The 20,975-nt window shown below is 42.0% G+C and overlaps 1 protein-coding gene across 13 annotated transcripts in view; it reads right to left on the reverse strand.

Moving 5' to 3' along the window:
- Positions 1 to 2,816: 2,816 nt before the first annotated feature.
- FBXO34 (F-box protein 34) overlaps positions 2,817 to 20,975 on the reverse strand; it is a 71,946-nt gene continuing 53,787 nt past the window's right edge. For 7 of the 13 annotated variants that reach the window (XM_033108891.1, XM_033108886.1, XM_033108892.1 and 4 more), the window contains one exon: positions 2,817 to 6,024. In XM_033108891.1, coding sequence (XP_032964782.1) covers positions 3,873 to 6,014 — 2,142 coding nt within the window. In that variant the 5' untranslated portion in view covers positions 6,015 to 6,024 and the 3' untranslated portion in view covers positions 2,817 to 3,872. Of the gene's footprint in view, positions 6,025 to 18,357; positions 18,415 to 20,975 lie in introns of all 13 variants that reach the window. The other 6 variants (XM_033108888.1, XM_033108890.1, XM_033108885.1 and 3 more) reach the window with 1 other exon arrangement.

Genomic DNA, 20,975 nt, shown 5'->3' on the forward strand with positions numbered 1-20,975 from the left:
AGCTGTGCACCGCAGAGAATGCATTGAAAAGACAGCACAGTCCATAACACCAGCTCTTATTATTGGTGCATCGGGTGTACAGCAAGAAAGGTTCTGGTGCAGGCTGGCATTTTTGTTTCTGTTTTGGAGGCTGTGGGATGAAGGAGAGGACGCATAGCCAGTCTGCTGAATGGAGAAGGAATGCAGGCAGATAAAGCCATGGAAAACACCTGGGAATGCCCACGTAACAAAAACTGTCCGAGGCCAGTCCAAAAAGGTTGGCAGGGAGGCCCTGACAAGTTCAAGTTGGAAGGGATGTTTGGACAGAGCCCAGGAAGGGAACTCCCAGAGCAGGCGTAACCCTCAGCCTTCTGCACTCAGAAAGCCCAAAGAAAGCAGCAGAGCCCAGATCATACCGACGGCACCACTGGCAGTTACCCAGCAAAATGCCTAAGGCTGCCATGGGGCATCCTTAAGCAAGAATGCTCCCGGGGTATCAGCTGTGGACAGAGGAAAAGACCTTCCTAGAGTCCTTTATCCCCACTTCAGGCTTCTCACACAGGATGGAAAACTACAGTATAATCCGGAGCAGTAAGAGCTTGCCAGCACCAGTCACCTTAAAACGGTCACTAGAGAGAAACAAACATTGTATGGAGAGTGGACTGTGCAGCAGGCATGAGGGATGGCACGGCCAGGCTGCCTGAGCCAAGTGAAGTCCAGATGTAAGAAAGGAAAGGAAAGGAAGTGTCCGACGTGTGCAGGGTGCACCCAGCCAGGCAAGGTGGGGTCCCAAAAAAGGGGCCCCCTGAGCACAGAGCTAGCAGTGTGCTAAGGCAGGTTATACAGTATATTTTGAATGACGCTTTTACATGGCCATTTTAAAGCCAGAGTCATTTTGACAAAGCCTGAAAAATCTTTACTCTTAGCCCTTTTTCCATTTCCAGTTCATCCTTTCCTGGGCTGTCTCACCCACTGGGCAGGGGACAAAGCCAGATTGCCTGAAATGGGGAGAGGCTCTTCCAGATTTCTCTAGTCCTGGTTTTTCTTTCAAATGGTGAAGTGGGAGATAAAAAACTAGGCCAGGCATATCAAAGCCTCCGAACAAAAGCTAAGGGGAGGTTTTATTTGGGTGTGGGGGAGGGGAGAGAGGCTGGGATCCTGGTGCCCACGTTTCCTTGACAAGTCATTTCTGCAGCACCGCAGGAGGCAGGGTGCAGGAACAAAAAGTGGGCGGGTTTCCCCAGCTTGGCACTAGGGGGCTCTGAAGCACAGCACCTCTGTCCTAAGGGGAAAGCTGCACTTGTCCAGACAGGAAGACTTGGGAGGAGATGCCCTTTGATGCCACCTGTTAAAATCCTTTCTCGTTCACAGACGGTGCTGGGAACTGGGTCCTGCCATAGTTCAAAAGGGGAAACTGCATGCCAAGATGGAGCTGGGGCATTCTTATTGTGTTCTCTAGTCTTGGTCAGTTCAGCCCCTCAGAGTCAAAGCTTTGTGTGTCCCAAGGGAAAACCAGATCCGAATGGCTGACTTGGGAAACCCAACCAAGAGCTGTTTATCCTGTGTGTTCCCCCTGCGCAAATGTAGAACCAACAGCTAGTTAACACTGATAACTAACATTTTCCTGGACACTTAACCACACACCAGGCTGTATTCTTAGGTCCCCCGTATGTGCGCACCTCCTTTAATCCTGAATTAGGCAGCATGAGAAACCCACTGGAAGCTACCCTGAGACTGGCAGCACAGGGCAAAGCACCGGAGGACGGCAGCACCGGAAACTTCAGCCCGGGGGACTCGGGTTGAAAAGCCTTTTCTTCTTGTTATATAAATAAGTTAGATATAACTTACTAAGTTACATACATGTCTAATCACTATCTTGTACACCTGAAACTAATATAATGTATTCACCTGTAATTGAAAAAAAATTTTAATGAAAACAAAAAGCATTTCCGACATACCTCAGCCAGGGCGTGTCCTGAAGGACCTGACACCCCGAAGGACAAGCAAGCTTCAGTCTCCTCTGTCCTATCAGTCAGCAAGCCCACAGTTTCCAGCCTGTCAAGTATCATTACCATGTGTCTCAAGGGGGCAGACCTGTACAGCACCAAGAAACACTTCAGTTTTCAGTTAGTACCCACATTGCAGGGAGGAGCAGTTACTGCCTGGATTAGGGCAGAAGCAGCCACGGTGGGTTCCAGTATGGAAGCTACTCGGTAGCCACCTAGCGACTCAGCCACAGGTGACCCTGGCCCACCTGGCTCCAGTGCTGCCCCACTCTGCGTGGCCGACCTGGCCCGGGCCTGCTCCGCCTTTACGCCTTTCTCCTTCAGGACCATCACCACACAGCCCTCACTCATCAAGCCCCATGTGCCTCCCCTGGAACATCGGCCGCAGCCCGCAGCTTACACACGCTGCAAGGTGTTTAGGCGAGGACTTGATTTCAAGCCGCCTAGTTTTTAGATGCTCCACAGCAGCTTTCTGGGGTGCGATACCTCCCAGCCCACCCTCTCCCCAAGCAGTACACGACCACAGGCCTGAATACATCCTCTGAACAATTAACTAATTATGCCAGGATAAGCTGTAGGAATGTCCTAGATAATACCTCGTCCAACAGGATATACAGTCAGTGTTAGGCAGGTGACAAAATCAAAATTGTTATGGGTTGCACAAATGTAAGCTCGTAATGGTCAAGATGGTCTCTTAAAGGGCAGAAAGAAAATTCTCTCCCCTTCCCCAAAACAATTCAAAAAGAGTTTTTAATCCTTACAACTCAATTTACAACATCCTTCTTTGTTACTTCATAAGAGGAGGAAAAAAAATCTGTAAAACTCAGGTCCCATTTAAGATGCATGTTTTTATTGAAATTAAAAAAAAAATTTTGTAACCAGACAGAAAGAATAAAGTAGACAAGAATGTTATAATCTGACTATATAATATTCTCTCATTCTTGGTGGATCACTAAAATATAACAAAGGATTGTTCTCTATACTATAATTTTAAAGTCCAGTTAAACCATTATTTGGTATCTTTTCAACAGGTTAACCTCTTAACTATTTAGAGTTTCTTCTCGAAACATTCATATATTATACAGGAAACATTCATAGTTTATTTGGGAAACATTCATAGTTTATACAGGATGTACAAATTTGAGAAAATAAAAAAAACTCACAACTGTAGCCGCAACACTATTCTAGCTGCGTTGTGATTACGTTGCTCAGTCAGCGTCCACTACACACAACTGGATTTGAATGGTGTTATTTACAGAGGGACCCATAGCACTCATGTAAGGTAAAGACGCTCGGGTTTAATGTGCACTTTCACAGCCCTATGAAAAACACAACCATTATATACACTGTAAACACCACAGGGCATGAAATCCATCTCCAACCACAAACATCAATCTCACAGGATCAAGCATACGAGGTCTAGGTAAGGTGCCTGCCTTTTCCTTTGTAAGCATACTTTGCATCCAAGAGAGCTGCTATTCTTTTCATAGGACACTGTTCACTTATTTCAAATATGGTGCCAGTGCTCAAAACATTTCTGGAACCCATTTTGGGGATCGCCTGCACAGTCTTCTGAACGTCCTTGATGGTGACAAGTCTTCATCCTTTGAGGACGGATTTGATTTGGGAAAACAGGCATGATTATTCACGGCCAAGTGAAACCAACTGTGGGCTGCCACCCGGATCAAACATGGGGCGCCGCTGTAAGAGACCAGTCTTCCTGTGCAGCATGTGAATGAAACGCCTGAGCAGGGGCAGTCCCGCCAGGTAAGTACAGATCCTCCTGCTGTGACAACTCGGAGGGCAGCAACACTCACGTGAACGGTATGTCTAGGTGGTGGTTTGCAGTTTCAAAAATGAGTCATCTCGTCTCGCCTCTCACAGACTTTAGTATTCCTCTTCAGTTTCAGTCCCTTTCGTTTTCTTATGGATTGCCCGATTGAAGCTGTGGCAAGCAGGGACCCAGTGATTGTCGTGAAGCCCCAGCTTACAGCCAGGGAAGCCCTTCTGAGACCGGTGGCAGCACATCCAGTATCCCGGCCCGTAGGGCAATGCCTGGCAATAGGGCTTGGGGTGCCACCGGCACAAGGACACATCCCCCTTCACATATTTTTTCTTGCACTGCTTGCAAGGATCCTCTCTATACCGTGGATCTCGAACCCAGCGAGAATCTGCTGGCCTGATGTTGTAGTATTCAATGATAAACTTGAAATAGCAGCAGGTACATTTAAGAGCCACTAAACTCTTGGTGGGAAGTAACCTGAAGATTTTCACCATAATGTGGTGGGGGAGGAAAGCCATGTACTGCTGAGGCTCCAAAAGCTGCTGGATTTTAAACCTGGTCTCTAGAAAGTCATGAGACACCTGCTTCTTCCAACTGGATGCCTCAAGCACCGGCAATGTACTTTCCACAGGAGAGGCTGGCAGGACAAATGCATCAGCTGAAACATGTTTTTCCTCAGATGCACGGCCACCCTCAGCAGCATCTTCAAGCGGGTTGTCCTGGGAAGACTCTTTTATTGTGCTTTCATTCAACTGGGAACAGTCCGACTGGTGCTGACCAGGCTGCAGAAAAAACAGCATCCCTGGAAGTGGGTCTTCACAGGACTTCAAACTACAAGGCTGGTCTTTCTCTACCGTGGACACAGTGATACTAACGCACACGGATTCTTTTCTTCTCTGATCAGGATTACGGCTCGTGAGTGGCACCAGCTGTCTACTCATACAATCAACGGCATCTGTGGGCAACTCAATGGCTTGGGGACACGTGCGAGGAGGAAAGGGTGACTCAACAAGTTCCTCTGTCATTTCCACATCATATCTATTGCTGTTTTTCACAGCAGTTTGCTGATCTGGCTCTAATGCTGCACTGTCCCTGTGGAAACTCACACCAGCTGGCAAAGAGGGACAGCCCCGAGGAGCGCTGTCCCAGGCCTGGCCCCCCGTAAGAGAACAGTTGTCAGCTCTTGAGGGACCACAGTCCACAGATACAGACCCCACGGGATTCACCTGAGTGTCAGATGCCTCCAAGGCGCTTTTGTTTGCTTTGCCTTCATCAGCCTGAGTGCCATTCGCAAGCAACACCCGGCCTACATTTCGACGGAAGCTGTTATTCCTCGAGAGGCTCCCAGGTTCACGCTGGCTCTGCCGCTTCAGACACTCAGACTCCAGCCTGGCTACCATGTCGAGGACACGGACTGGCTCATTCTGTGGTTCACCCACCTCAGGATTTCCCCTTTCCGTGGGTTCTTCACAAGCTCCTGGGGCAGAGAAGGGCTCGGAGGCTGGGGGCACACCTTTGGATTGCCCAGAAAACCTCACCATGCCAGGTGAGTTAGAGCAGTTTTTTGCACAACTGGCTAGCAGAGCACTGGCTCTTTGCTCAAGGAAGGCAACCATCTGTACGACCGACAGGGGCCTCCCAGCATACACGCTGTCCCCACTGTCACCCACATAATGCACAGAACAGTGCTCAATGCCACACGCAAAAGGCTCGGGCTGGTAGCACCTGCTGTTGACTTCCCTCATCCTTTCTAATTGTATCTTGGCTTTTTTAAGATCCCCTGATTTTTTTCTCCTTTTTGTAGCTCTCCCATCAATATCCCAGGAGCTTTTTATTTTCATAGATCCTATCCTATTGCTACACTGGTGGGCTGCAAAGAATGCAATTTTCTCCCTGGTATTTCCCGGTTTCACCACAGCCCAGATATCAAGCGGCCCTTCTCCTTCTTCACCCTGGTGGATTGTCGCAGATGGTGCATTCTTCTTGGTTTTAACATTCAAGCTGTTCTCTACAGGACTCTTCCCACTCATACTGCACAGAACATTTGGAGAAAGGATCCCAAAAGGCTTTCGAGATGATGCTTTACCAGGAGAGGCGGAAGGAAAGGCAGTGGGTTTCATGTAGCTAGCTTTACATTTTTCATGCTTTAGGGCCTCTTGGTGGCTCGTAGGAGTTCTCAGAGTTTCCTTGCTGACTTCCAGAGGTTGCACTTTCTTCTGGAGTTTCCAATATGGCTTTAGGTGCATAACAGAGTCTCTACAGAAAAGAAATACACATTTCATTATGATACCGATTTTGTTTTTAGGAAAAGTTTTTTTTTTTTTAAACTTAACTTCAGATGGTTTTAGCAAGTAATAGAAATATTTTCTAGCAATTCACTAAATCTTTACCAACTTGCCATTTCAGCTAGTTTTAAATGTACAGATCAAGAATAACAAAAACAAAATAACTACTTTCCATGGTATACAGGCCGAAAAATTGAATTTCAGACTCAGTGAACAGACTGAATTTCAGAAAACTGACATTAGTTAACATTCTATACGTAAAATTGGTCTTTTAAATGTAAAGAAATTTGAACTGACCAAAAATATCCCAGTAAGTAAAAGGCACAGTATAGAAGGAAAATAGAAAAGGAACTTGTCCAGAATCCCTAGTGGATTAACACTATTTCTAAGTAATCACAACAAACATTTTATTGGTTGCAAAAGTCTTATCAAAAGCGTTATATTGCTCCCTAAGGTATTTCCATACTGTTGAATATTTAGATGTTTGTAATTTTTCACCTGTTTGCTTATGTACTTTGCCCACCTATTAGTCTTGATTTTCTAAATAATCCATTTGTATCATAAGCTCTCGTCAATTTTTCTGCAAATATCATAAATCAAATCTAGAACCCACAATCCTTAGTAATTCCAAAAACCATTTTGAACTAGTTCAAAAGAAGTACCTTGTTTTGTTCCCAGACCTGAGGTAGAGATGGAAGCTACTTTTTAAACTCATACAGAAAGCTGATTACATGAGAGATCTGTTTTAGTCCTCGCCGTGTCACTAACCAGACAGGGAGATTTCACTTTGCACAAGTCACTTCCTCTCTGACTGGGAGTTGAAATGTTAATTAAAGGGTTGGAATACAAGATTATCTATATAATGATCTCATCAATTTCTATGTCAAATAGCCCACGGCTACACAGAGCACCCTGAGGAAAAAGTGCTTTGTAGAGAAGCCTGGCCTCCTGCAAAAGAAACCTGCAGACCTAAATAAACTTCTGCAGGCTCGGGCTGGTGGGAGTGAGGCATGAGCCCCACGGTCTGAGCACAGGGAGTGTTACCTACTCTCATTCATGGGGACCCCAAGTGAACACATACACAGGGGGCAACTCAGCAGTCCTCTCCTTCGCGCCCTAGCATTTCCCGAGTGCCTGCACTGTGGCAGCCTCCGTGGTAAATGCTTTCAGACAATAGTTGTAATCGTCAAGAATGAAAGTGGTCATCCAGAACAAGTTTACCTTTCATTTCAACTTTTAATTCTGAGAGTCCAGCCTCAGTTAAAAGAAGAAATAAGGGTACGAATATCTTCTAGCTACTTAGGTAAAGAGAAATCTTGCATTTAAGCACACAAGGTACCTTTGGAAAGATATCCCTGAAATATATCAGATTAGTTTGTTTCTGATCTTTGGCAATTTAGATCCTAAATCTGTAAAGCTCTTCCCCTTTTAAGCATTATAAAATTTTTAGTTTTCTATCTTTATATTCTATAATTTAGTCTTATAAACAGAACCACCCAGAATTCTTCAAGAACAAGAGGAAGATATATGAATACAATAGGTAAATGAATAAAAGGGGCACATCTAGTGTGTATCTGTCTCAATAATTTTGTTTTTCAAATCCTATGTAATGAGAGAAATGGAGGCTGCTGAAAACTCCACTCAGTTCTCACATAATGATCTCATTACAGAATGTCTGTGAATAAACTTGAACTTCAGCAGTATGTGTGCCATTCGGCACTGCACAGCATGTTCTCTTTGCTTTCCTCCCACACACATTATTTTAGGTGCTAAACTGATAGGCAGGAACATTAAGAAGAAACTGATGTGATCACAGAAGGCTTCTGTTTGCATTTATTAACCTGTAAAGTCAGCTCAAATGACACATTCCTAATGGATCAGCTTTTAGCACGATTAAAATAGGAGATGATCCCAGGGAACAGAAGTGAGAGAAGGGAAGGACAACAGGGAAGGAGACTAGCCAAGCAGGGTGACTGCTGGAGGGTGAGGGACCATTCTGTGGGTCCCCTGAAGGAGGCAGAACATTTAGACTCACATTCCCAACTGGCTGAAGGCTACCTGGGCTATTAACCGCTTCCCTTCCTTTGCTGGTCTTGAGGGCCTCAGACAGAAAATAGAAATGTACTGGCAAGACGGAGAGTAAGTAAGATACGGCCGAACTCTGAGTTCTGGTTGAAATCAGTGGTGGACCACATGGATATAAGCAGGGCACCAGGGACTTCTGCACAAATCCATAAAATAGAAACTTTACATCTCTCTCTAACAGATTATACCAGATGGTGGCGCTTTCCCCACCCCCACCTAACTCCCTGAACAGGCACTGCAGAAAGCTCCAGCCAGGTTTCCATGGTTGCTAACACTTCATCTCAATTGTATTTTTAAAGTTCGTCATAATAAAGTCCTGCTCTCTTGAAATTAAATAAAATGCACCTACCTACAATTGAGTGTTCCTTAGATGCTCAGAAATGTCCCTGTGAAAATTTAAGATCCTTGGGCCCACTGAATCAGAATTTCTGGGATTGGGCCGAGAATCTGTTTTTATCCTTAGAGTTCATTTGGAAGGAACTTTAAAGGTCATGTGTTAGATCTGACGTAAGAGTGTCAGTGGGACCCTGGACCTGGGCGGGGCTGACATAGCCCGGCTACCTCTACAGGCTGAGGGGGAACTGCCCGAGAAAAGGCCAAGCTGACCTGCCATACTGAAGCGTTTATTCTAACAGCTCGATGAAGACAGACCTCTTCTGGATAATCTCTTTCAAACAGAAAACGCTAATGGCCTTTTTGTTGTCAAACTTCCTCTTCCACTCCAACTCCTCTGTTTCTTTGAAACTCTTTCCCAGCTCTCTTCTCTTCCCGGGCCCTTCAACATCTGTGTTCCTCAGTGTTCTTTGTTTTTCTAGATCATTATTACTCTTAAGCCATAAATCTAAGTGATCTCACAGTTTTAACGACCACACACTGACGACTCTCCAGTGGTGTGTTCTCCCAAACTTCATATCCTGTTGCCTGCCTAGTAGCCATCCTCACCCGGATGTCAAAAAGAATCTCAAAAATCAGTACAACTAGTGAATGATACCATCAAGTACCTGGTCAACCATGCCAGAAAGTTGAGTCATTTAGACGTAGAGTTAAGTACGTCTGACCCCCACATCCAATCACCAAGTCACTAATATGTTCCCTCTTCTTCATCCCCAGCACAACCACCCTACCGTGTTTCCCCGAAAATAAGACCGGGTCTTACATTAATTTTTGCTCCAAAAGACGCATTATGTTTATGTTCAAAAGGGCTTATGTTCAGGGGATGCCCTCCTGAAAAATCATGCTAGGGCTTATTTTCTGGTTAGGTCTTTCTTTCGGGGAAACATGGTAGTTTAAGCAGCCGTCTCCTCTCTGCTACCCTGCTGGTACCTACAGGAAAGCCTACCCTCTTCATCCATGCAACGCCAGGCGGTGGGGCCCACCTGTCAGCCTGTCAGCATCACTCCTGCTGTGCCTGCCACCATACTGCACACTTAGCAAGCTTGTTCACAGAATCATTAGCACAGGGCCAGGTGGAGGAAGGCCAGTCACATCACTTAAGATACAGATGTTAAGGCAGCCAGAACCATAAAACTCACATAACAGCTTTAAAATGTGTTCTTATTAACTGCCACCCATTTCCTTCTATCCATTTATTATCAGAAATTTATTAAAACTCTGGGCTGGGTATTACTGGTGCAATTATGAATAAGACATAACCTCCTGCCTCTGAGAAGACAGAAAAGTACACAGGCAATTACGAGAATGTGATACATGTTGTAAGGGTAGTACTGGTGCTGGGAGAGCGGGGAGGACCCGTGGGGGTTAGAGAAGGAAGGGGTGTATGGAGGGAGCAGGGGAACCACCAGCAGCACCGAGCTCCATCCTGAGGGTGCAGAAATAGGCCAGAGAAGCCCTGACTGTAAGCTAAGCTCTGAAGGAAGAGAAATGAAGTCCTAAGGGGTTCAAAATTAGCGGTGCTTTTGGGAAACTGGGGTAGGGGACAAATAATCAGAGTCCAAGCTAAGGTGCCATAAGTGGAAAGATGACAAGGAAATGGATTAGTACGAAAGAACGGGCAAGATTCTAGCTGCTAATTATAAATGGAGGGTGCGGGAGAGGACACAGGTCCTCATCGTATGGCTTCAGCAACTGGATGAAGAGTGGTACGATACCTTCTAGTGAGATGGTGGCAAAGGGAGCTGAGCAGATTTGGAGCAGGGGAAGCCAAGGTCAATTGAGTTTTAAAAAATGTTGCCTGCAAGATAGAGCTATCTAGTAAGCAGGCTGACACAGGTCTGGCCAAGAGAATAGGAAGAAAGGAACAAGAAAGTTGCCATGGAAACATTTTAATAAGAAAAAGGTTTCTGGATAGAGACTACAAATGTCTTTTCCCAAAATTTTCATATTACCTATGTTACTGTTGTAATCAGAGAAAATAAAATACATAAAAGGAAGGTCACTTTTAGACCCTACAGCGAGGCCAAATAAATAATTGTGTCCAGGTCCTGATGGAGATCCCTGCTGACCCCACTGCACTGGGGGAGTGGTTCATGATGGAGGACTGACTGAAGGTGAGAAAGTGGACCTGAGCAACTCTGTCACGAAGATAGTGGAGAGAGCCTTTGTATATATATACCTGTCACCTTAAATCCTTTCCAGGAATAAGGTGAGATACAACCATCCATCAATTAAAACCTGAACAACTTTCCTCCCGTAGAAGCCAAAATCCTGCTTTCAAATAATTCCAGTATTCCTTTTAGACTGTAATTTCTGATATCAGCTCCAAAAAGCTAGAAAAAACTCTCACCTAGACATAGTGTATAATCCCAAAATGAAGCCATGGAAGAGACTTTAACTTTGCTTAGGAAAAAAAAGTGCCTGGATAGATCCCAAAGTCTAAAGAGTCATACTAACTGTTGTCCGTGGAGGGATGACCGTGGTCAATGAGCAATCTAGTGGCAGCAGTGGGGTAAGGGCAAGGCGGGGCGGGGCGGGGCGGGCAGGGTTTCTCTAAGTGCTCATGGCTTAGCGCAGACAGGAAGGCTACACGAAGGTAGTGCTTTCTAGCTTGTCGCTATAGTCTGTGGTGCCTAGCCTACCAAAACAGTTTAGAAGAGGGGTGGCCGGATGGCTCAGGTGGTGAGAGCGCAAGCTCTCAACAACAAGGTTGCCGGTTCGATTCCCGCATGGGACGGTAGGCTGAGCCCCCTGCAACTAAAGATTGAAAACGGCAACTGGACTTGGAGCTGAGCGGCCCTGGAGAAACACACTGTTCCCCAATACTCCCCAATTTAAAAAAAAAAAAACAGTTTAGAAGAAAAAAATGTTTTTTAATTAAAATAAAAAAGGTTAGAAGATACGGCATTTTCTCTTTCTTTCTGCTTCATTAAAAGTACAGGAATGCTAATTCCAAAAAGCAGTCATCATTTATTAACATAATAAGAGCTACTCTTTATTTACAAAATGTCAGAGGAATAAAAACAGAATAGTCCCTGAAAGACCCCTCCCACGATACCTTTAGAGGGAAAAGAGTATACAGTAAATAAATTCACTGTTTCTTTAGAAATGTAAAAGCTTCCAGAGAACATCTTACCCGTGCCTTATTCACTGGACCATTACAGAAACGATTAGCAACCGAGCAAGGTACCACATGTATAGATAATGAAATCCTTGCTTTTGCAAATGAAGTAACAGAACTAAAATGACCTTTGAAGACCCACTGGTAGAAGATACTGGTAGAATTAAGATCAGAATCAGGTAACAGTCTCCTGGATCTATACTTTCCTTACTACCAAAAAAAAAAACACAAAAAAACGAAAAACCATATAAAGTCCTAGGTTCAGTTATGACACAAATAAAATTAAATAATTCTGACAGCATCTATTCAAAGAGCTTTTAGCTTACAAATTAGGTCAATTTTTCTTAGGTGCCATGTAAAACCTTTACACAGAACTGTGATGAATTAAAGCTGACATCATATCACAAAGGAAGCCATGCTAAAGTAAAAGTATGTAGAAACTGCTTCCATGGCTATCAAAGTGGAAAAAGTGCCAAGACCAGGAGGGTGTGAATACAGGCATCAGAAAACACTTCCCTCCAGAAGCCTCTATGCACTGACAGAATGCATCCAACTCCCACAGAGCGACTTAACAACAACAAAAAAAACCCAGAACAAACGCTAAGTCAGAAAAGATGGTATTTCTCAAACTGAGCTCCCAAATATTTGGGCTGACTTTTTTTGGAGAGGGAGTTCACTCCTTTTTTTTTTAGGGAGTATTCTCTAAAGCCATTTCGTGGAACTTTGAACTTTGCCTCAGGAGTTAGATGGATGGTTAGTAGCGCACAATTTAATGGCAAGACCCTTTCTTGTCTGTTAATAGAATCTGAGTAATACAGAGAATAGCCTTTGGACACGGATGGACGGAACACACACACATACACACACACACACACACAAACACGCTTTTCAAGAACTCATTGCTCATAGCTTTCATCATTCTTAGAATGCACCCCAGTATTTAAGTACAGCACATACCTGCTTCACGGTTATCTATAATACAGATTGGATACCAGGATTAAAGACCAAACAAAGCTAACTTCCAGAAAATAAAGGCTATGATAAGCTTGATGGGGCAACAAAGTATATAAAACATACTGTAAAGGAATATTACAAGTGCGGAATGGTAGCCATTGCTTTGCTCTTCTATTGTGATCACAACAGAAGTGACACCTGACATAGGTGAACAGTATTTAAAATACTGAATTAGTGATATGCTGGTTCACATGGGTCCCCCTCCTCCCTTTCTTGGAGTAGGTAGGGAGGAACGGAGAGGGCCTGCAGGAAAGAACACTTGCTCAGACTGTTGTGAATTATTAAATAACAGCTGGGGATAGAGACAAATTAAAGTATTTCATTTTGTAAAAATTACATTTATTATCTAAGGTAACCCAGTGTACGGTAGTTCACAGTTATTTCCTGTTGCTCCTGTGACATAATGCCAAACACAAAACTCTGCGTATCACAATTTATTGCCACCTAAGCTGGTAAGACATCTATAGTTTGTAGCCCCCGCCAGAATGAACATCAAAATCCAAATGAAACGGAATAAAGTTTAATTCCCCCCAAATCATTAATATATTTTGAAAAGTACATCGAGCATTACCAAGAAAATTCTGCCTCCACAGATTTTGAGATATTCAACGTTCCTGTTAAAATCCTCTTGCTTATTTTTCCTATCCTAATGTTTCTTACATAAAACAAAGAAAAAGAAAACCTCTAACCTTTCACATAACACATTTATTTCCTTAAATGAGCTGATGCTTTTTTCTACTTTGAAACCAATCATTCTTCCACATATCTTTTATATAAACTTACATATTTTAAGGCAATAGCAATTTTGACATCACTTGCACAGGTAGTACTTTCAAAGAACTGATCACAGAGTTTTAACACACGCCCCATTTGACCAAAATGTAACTGAGGCATAAGGACATCAGCTTCCCCTAGGGGATAAATGTTAAAGATTCAATACAAGTCATTGAACACAGTTCAAAAATTCATCAGGTGCCAAATAAAGTTTGATATGAAAAATAAGAGAACAGCTACTAATTCTAGAGTGTAAGTGCAACACGCCCTGTGCTTCCTGCCAACATGCTCACCTAAGCCCTGGGTTGGCTGCCTCCGTCTTAAGCCAAGTACCTAATACAGCCAGCTGGGCACAGGCTGGCACATTAGCACCATTACAAGTAACTGAATTTTAAAATGGCTTATCCCTCAGGAAAGAAAACAAAGAGGTAAAAAACTCAAAATTCAGGGTAACAAATACTAAGGCACCAAGCAAAACACTTTGCTTGCAGTATCAATGCAGACAAAAGAGCTGGCAAGCTAAGACTTTTGTCAGCAATCTTGGGTGGGGATGATTACTGCAGAAATAGGACTCATGGTGTTTCCCAAAGAAATAAAGGCAAGCCGCAGTCCTGACCGGGCCCAGCTGTTTAGTAATTACTCTTCCTTCTACCACATTCCTCTAGGGTCTGTGGAAACAAGACTGACGTAGCTACCCACACTGGCTGGTCAAGGTACACTTGGTTAAGAAGTACCGCTTGGAAAGAAATGAGCTTTAAATCAACAGAAAACTGAAAAAGCTGCTGTTTGGGGGCTTGTTTTTAGAACTTACCAAAGCCAATTTAAATACTGGAGTGAAAACGTAGCCCTTCTTAATGATAAATGTGGAAATTTATACTGCAGAAAACTAATCATTAGGCACCAAGAAGTCCAAACTGCCATGTAATCGGACACTTGTCTTCTCTCTCATATAAAACTACTCCTTGAATACTCCAGGTAAGTCCTATCCTCTGGAAATTCCTGGATGCATGTATTTGCTTAACATGGTTGTAATCATATTGTACATACAATGTTGTACTTTCCATGACAAGTATTTTCCACGTTATTACAGACCATCAACTGTAAATGCGTAAGTACCAGGATTTATTAAACCATTCTCTCCAACCCTGGACATTATAATGTAACATCTGCATAGATATAATCTCTTATGCATTTAAGGGTATGTCCTTAGAAGTTTCCCAGAAGTGGAATTCCTGAGTCACGCTGTGTTCTTAAGATGCTTTATCTCACCCAACCACTCTCCAAAGGGGTAGTGCTAACTTACAGTGCTACCACCAAGAAAATCATGCCACTTTTATGGCAAAGGTTTTGTTGTTTAAAGAGAATTGTTTTTATACCTAGGGAAAGAAACCACTGTAGAACCAGATAAAAGCACAAATAAATGAGAACAGAATAGCTCTTTTTCACACTAGAATAATAATAGCTTTAACAGCTCTAAAATGCTTGCTACCTTGTTTCCCAAAATTAAGACCTAGCTGGACCATCAGCTCTAATGCATCTTTTGGAGCAAAAATTAATATGAGACCCGGTCTTACATTACATTATATAAGACCCGGTCTTCTTTTAATGTAAGATTAAACCCACAAGAACCCATAAGAACCAACCCACAGTATCTCCGAAGTATGCTTGTCTTGTCAAAAACTGACAGCCTGGAGAGGCGTGAGGACAGATAACACACATCACCAGAGAAGGAGACAGGGCTGGAATGACTGTACAGAACACACCTGGGAGAACACACGGAGATACTGTTCTGGTGTTGATTTATAATTAACATAAGACCAGGTCTCATATTAATCTTTGCTTCAAAAGACGCATTACAGCTGATGGTCCAGCTAGGTCTTATTTTCGGGGAAACACGGTATGTGCCAGGCATTGTTCTAAGCTCACAACCCCCCAACACCAAAAACACTTAAGTGTATACTCGATCTCCAATTGCAGATGAAGAAACCAAAGCAGAGGAAGGTAAGGAATTTGCCAAGATCACACAGCAGGCACATCGGGGAGCGTGGATGCACACGTGGGCAGGCGCCAGAGGCTAAGCTCTTACTTACGTACCCCACCCACCGCCGTGCAGCAAGGAAGGGAGCAGGTGAGGCTCACAGGGATGGCTACTCCTTAGCACGCTGATTCTCAATATCATAAACGAAGACTCAGAAGTCTAATTGGAAAAGGAAGCAGAAGTGGGGCTATGGGCTCAATTTGGATGCCACGAATTGATACCTTACTTAAAATTAATCTAGTCCTTTATCAACTATTGACCACACTGCTAAGTGTCAGGCATTGTGCCAGACCCTGGGGCTTCAGCATGAACAAAACTGCTGGAATTCCTGCCCTCTGGCAAACTTGAGAAACATACATTCATCCCTTAGCTTTTCATTCATTTCCAAATCTAAACGTTTCCAATGTTTTGAATCAAGCTACCTATAGAAACAAACATCATTAGAAACATTCAAATTTCATTTTTGGCAGAGAGAAGCTTCAAAAAGTGAACATACAGGCATACCTTGTTTTATTGGGTTTCATTTTATTATGCTTCACAGATGTTGAGTTTGTTTTCCAAATTAAAAGCAAGCCCCCACCAGCAAGAAGATTACAACTTGCTTTATTGTGATACTTGCTTTATTGCGGTGGTCTGGAAGCAACCCACAGTATCTCCGAAGTATGCTTGTATTGTCAAAAACTGACAGCCTGGAGAGGCGTGAGGACAGAGAACAGACATCACCAGAGAAGGAGACAGGGCTGGAATGACTGTACAGAACACACCTGGGAGAACACACGGAGATGCTGTTCTGGTGTTCAGACTCATTTACAAAAAGTAAATGAGAAATGCTACAGAAGAAAATGACATTAAAATATAAGCACAGGCAAGAGGGAAAACTCTGAAAGAATAAACAAATCACTAAAGAATAAGACCAGTAAGAATAGGAATCAATGTTACATCTAGATTTCCTAGGTCCTACCATCTCTTTTAGGTACCAGACTGTGTGAAGCTATACACATTTCATCATTTCCCCTAAAATGCACTGGGGCAAAGAGAAAAAGTTGTTACCTTGCTATATACTTTTTATTGTCACTCAACTACTGCCTGTTCACAAGCATATTAGTTTGCTAGGGCTGCCATGCAAAAATACCACAGACTGGGGGGCTTGAACAACAGAAAAGTTACTCCTCATAGTTCTGGAGGCTAGAAGTCAAAGGTCAAGGTGTCATCAAGTTTGTTTTCTTCTGAGGCCCTTCTCCTTAGCTTGCAGATAGCTGTCTTCTCACTGTGTCCTCACTTGGTCTTTCCTCTGTTCACATAGGCCCCGGTGTCTATCTTTTGTGTTCAAATTTCCTCTCCTTCTAAAGGCACCAGTTAGATTAATTAGGCCCCACCCTCTCTCCACATTCGGTAACATTCCAAGGTAAGCTGGGTGCTGGGGTGGGGGTTAGGCTTCAAGGAGGTATGAAGGGGAAGGGGTGCACAATTCAGCCCGTAACAATGGGATAAATGTAAGGACTCACACGTTCAAGTTTGATGTTCTAAGACCACATGAAAGAAAAATAACAAAGCTATTTTGATTTGATCTCTATATAATCCAAGTTGGCTCAAAAGAACACTTCAAATGATTCAAGAGCTCACTGCTCCAATAATAATAAACAGCTGGACAATTTTCTAACTTTCTGCAAAATATGTCTGGAAAGGAAAAAAATGTTATCATTCCTGTTAATTGAAATCTCATTTGAAAGCAAATGGGCCTCTCCTGAGAAAAGAGCACATATCTACAAAGGTTGGCATTATCGTTGCAGGAGATTCACAAACCACCTGCTTAAAGTTCATCAGGGTCCGTGGACTCAGGGTAAAGAGCACTGACGTAAAGGACCATTTATTATCCAAAGTAAAAACTAAGTGTCCAAAAATGGAACAAAATACTTGAAAAGAGATTATCTTGAAAAATACAGGATATATGATAACCATGTTTATTTTACATTTAGCTGCTACCCGAAGGACTGGAAGTAGCTAATGATCAACCACATAATATCAGAATAAATTTTAATCCTACCAGCCAACACTAAAGGTGAGGAGAGAGAAGAGAGAGAAATATTATTTCAGAAAATCTAAACTAAGAAGACCTGCTGCAACTCAGCACAAAATCTTAGAATAAAAAAGAAAATAACAATAGGTAGACATCACCAGCAGGTTTCTTGTTTACTGAAAAAAGATCCATTGTTTTCTACATACCAAACTCAAAGCCAACAAAAATAACATTATGTTGTTAAATTTTAAAACCTGGCTTGTATTCTATTCTCTCGACTCAAAGGTAGTCTCTGACTTTCCTCAAAAAGCAGCTCTGGACAATTGGGCAAAAGAGAAACTTAAGAGAGTTCTGTGGATGATTTCACTAAGAGGTAAGCGTCCCAGGACAGGGACGCTTGTTTGCCTGCTTTACCACTGTCGCCCTAGCTTCACTCAAAAAATGTTTGTTGAGTTTGAGTGATGTATTCTAGATGACACAGCCTGAATCGGGAACGCAGGGTTAAGAATGTAACAGCCACCTCCACTGCACAAGCACTCCAGCCTCGTGCTGGATCCAACAAGCTATTAGCAGCAAGATGATGGCCCAGAAAACAAAACTGCTATTCATTAAAGAGATTTATTATACCATTATTTTCTAGAGAGTTACCTAAAAAATAACTTGCTGAAGAGCCATCTGGCAAACTGCTGAAAAACTTAAATTTTATTTCCTGATCTATCACTTTAATATCCCTTCTATGTCCACTTACACGATCAAAGTCCAAGTTCATCTGGAAAGCAGACTCAAAATCCCCCAAAGAAAAGTGAAAATCAGGTTTATTCCATTGCACATGTATCTGAAGATTAAATTCAACCATACTTACTAGTTTTGAGTGAGAGAGAAGTCTGCTCACCGCAAGAGCACTGAGCTTGAACAAGATCTGAAGAGTGAAGAAGAAAGGCAGTAAGAATGTATGAGAGGAAAGAAGTTAATTATCTGGTCACTTTAAGATTTATTCAAGAAAATCTCCCCAATTAACCCTCCCACAGATACTCTTATTGAGCACCCCGAGCTAGGCTTCTGCCCACTCTCTCTCTAGTGCACCAGCTTCAGCTGCCTGCTTTACACGAAATACCAATGAGGTAGGTAACTGATTTTTTCCTCAACAAGTTGAATCTTTCCAAAAACAAAAATATTGTTATATTATAAATATCAATAGAGGACAATTTGGAAGGTCCTCAAAGACAACCAAGTGGGTACCAGACCTCTTTGGATAATATTCAATGTAAAATGAAGAAGTTATGAAATAGGACTTACTGTAAACTAGAAAACTGAACAAAATCAGATTATCTTTCAAGACTCCCTTCTATAATTTAAAAAAAAAACCAAAACTGCACAGTTTTGAAACCAAGGTCTTTAGTAAGTAACACCAAAGCTAACTGTACTAAGGAGATATAGTTTAGATTTTATTGGTCCTGATTCCAAATCAAGCCTAGAACTGATTTTTTAAAAATTAAACACATAAAATAAGCTCATTAAAAAAATAATAACTTCATAAGCAGGTAAGACTTTAGAACAGAAATGTATAGTATATAAGCCGAGAAGTTACATACTAATTACAGTGCATATGTATCCCTAATTATTATTTCCAGCTGGGAAACACCCATCAGTAAGCTCTCTAAGACAGCTTCCTAACCAGATGAGGTTACATGGGTCTGAAGTCATTCTGCGGCCATCAGCTTCGTACAGTATCAGGCCCGTACAGTATAGTGCACCTCTTATCACCAAATCGTGTACTGTATTTTAATCACTGCTACAAAGTCATAGAGAAAAAACACTAATTCAAAATACTACTCTTAAAGCTATTAAGGACTTAAATAAAATTTTATTTCCTGATAGGTTTTCATTCAAACTAAATGGAAGGAATGCTAGAAACAGATATCACCATTTTCTAACTTTCAGTGTATTAATAGATCTAGGTATTGATCATCAGTAGCTGCTAACGTAACAAAATAGAAACACAACTAGACATTATATACTCCTGATAGGGGGGAAAGCACTTTAAAAAAAAAATCAATCCTAATCTGGCCAAGCCTTTAGAGCCAGCTGACAATTTATAGTTAACACAAGAGATAGAAATATGCTGAACACCTAAGAGATACAAAACAGCAAAATCTAGACTGGGGAAACTATAGAACAAAATAAGGCTGGTTTCTTCAAGCAAAGCCGGCAGGGAGAGGGGCGGAGAGAGAGAGGAGACTATACGTTAAAAGAGACTGAAGAAACCAAGTATGTTGGTCCCAAATCAAACAGACATACCATAAAAATCACTGTTTGTACATGTATAATACACGCATGTATGTATTTTTAAGTCCTCATCTCTTAGATGCATATCCTAACACCTTTTTAGATTAAGTTATATGATGTCTGAGGGTTCCTTCAAAACCATATGGGAGAGAAGTGGTTGGCTGTATAGATCAAACGAGAATGGCCATGAAACTGGGTAGTAACTAAGTGGGGGTTTATCACTCTACTGTTTCTGTATTATTGTACATAACTAAAATTTCCCATAATTACTGGTTTTTAAAAAGGAGAAATAAATGGGAACATTTTGAAAACACTGGCTGTTCATTATGCACACAGTATAGAGCTGCATACCATCTGATTTGGAGAAAACGGATTCCCTGAGTCCCTGGGCAGGGCAGCTCTGCAGGCTCATTTTAAGTCCCTCCCCACTAAACCACAGGCTGCCTGATTCATCATTCCTTCCTGGTTCAGATACTGGGCACAAACCACGAGAAGTTCTTACCCTACTCCACACCCATTACTGACAACTGGACAGGAAATTAATCAGAAAGCAACCGAAAGATATAAAGAAATGAAAAGGCAACACACACACAGGCAGTCAAAAAAGAACTGAAAGAAAACAGTGGTAAAGATCAATCAATCAGTTTCTTAAATACATAGCTTTCAATCCCTCATACTACAACGTAAATGAGCAATTTAATAAATACCTCAATCTGCCTTGTATAAGTGTACTTTCACAGCTTTAAAGATAAATATAAATTAAACATTTAATTTATGCATAGGAAACACATACGAAATTTTGCTATTTAAAGACATCTCACTGTAAAACATTTTATAGGAAGTCACCCCCCCCACATTCACCCATGCAGGAGGAGGAAATTATACTATTAATATTAAAATATTAATATTATTAATAACATAGCCATTGATATTTATTGAGTACTTAAGCTGTATACTATTCTAAAGAGCTTCATTATATATGTATATGTATTAATTAATTTCCTCTTCAGTACAACTCTATAAGTACAATTATTATTCTTCCCATTTCACAAATGTGGAAATTGACCAAAGTATAATGAATATTTTAATGAATGATAAAATTTTAATGAATATATTTCATAATATAAATCATAAATATACTTACTGAATATATATTTAGATAGTATATCATGAATATATTATAATGAACATAAA

This window comes from Rhinolophus ferrumequinum, chromosome 6, assembly GCF_004115265.2.
Source record: "Rhinolophus ferrumequinum isolate MPI-CBG mRhiFer1 chromosome 6, mRhiFer1_v1.p, whole genome shotgun sequence".
Classification (NCBI taxonomy): Eukaryota; Metazoa; Chordata; class Mammalia; order Chiroptera; family Rhinolophidae; genus Rhinolophus; species Rhinolophus ferrumequinum.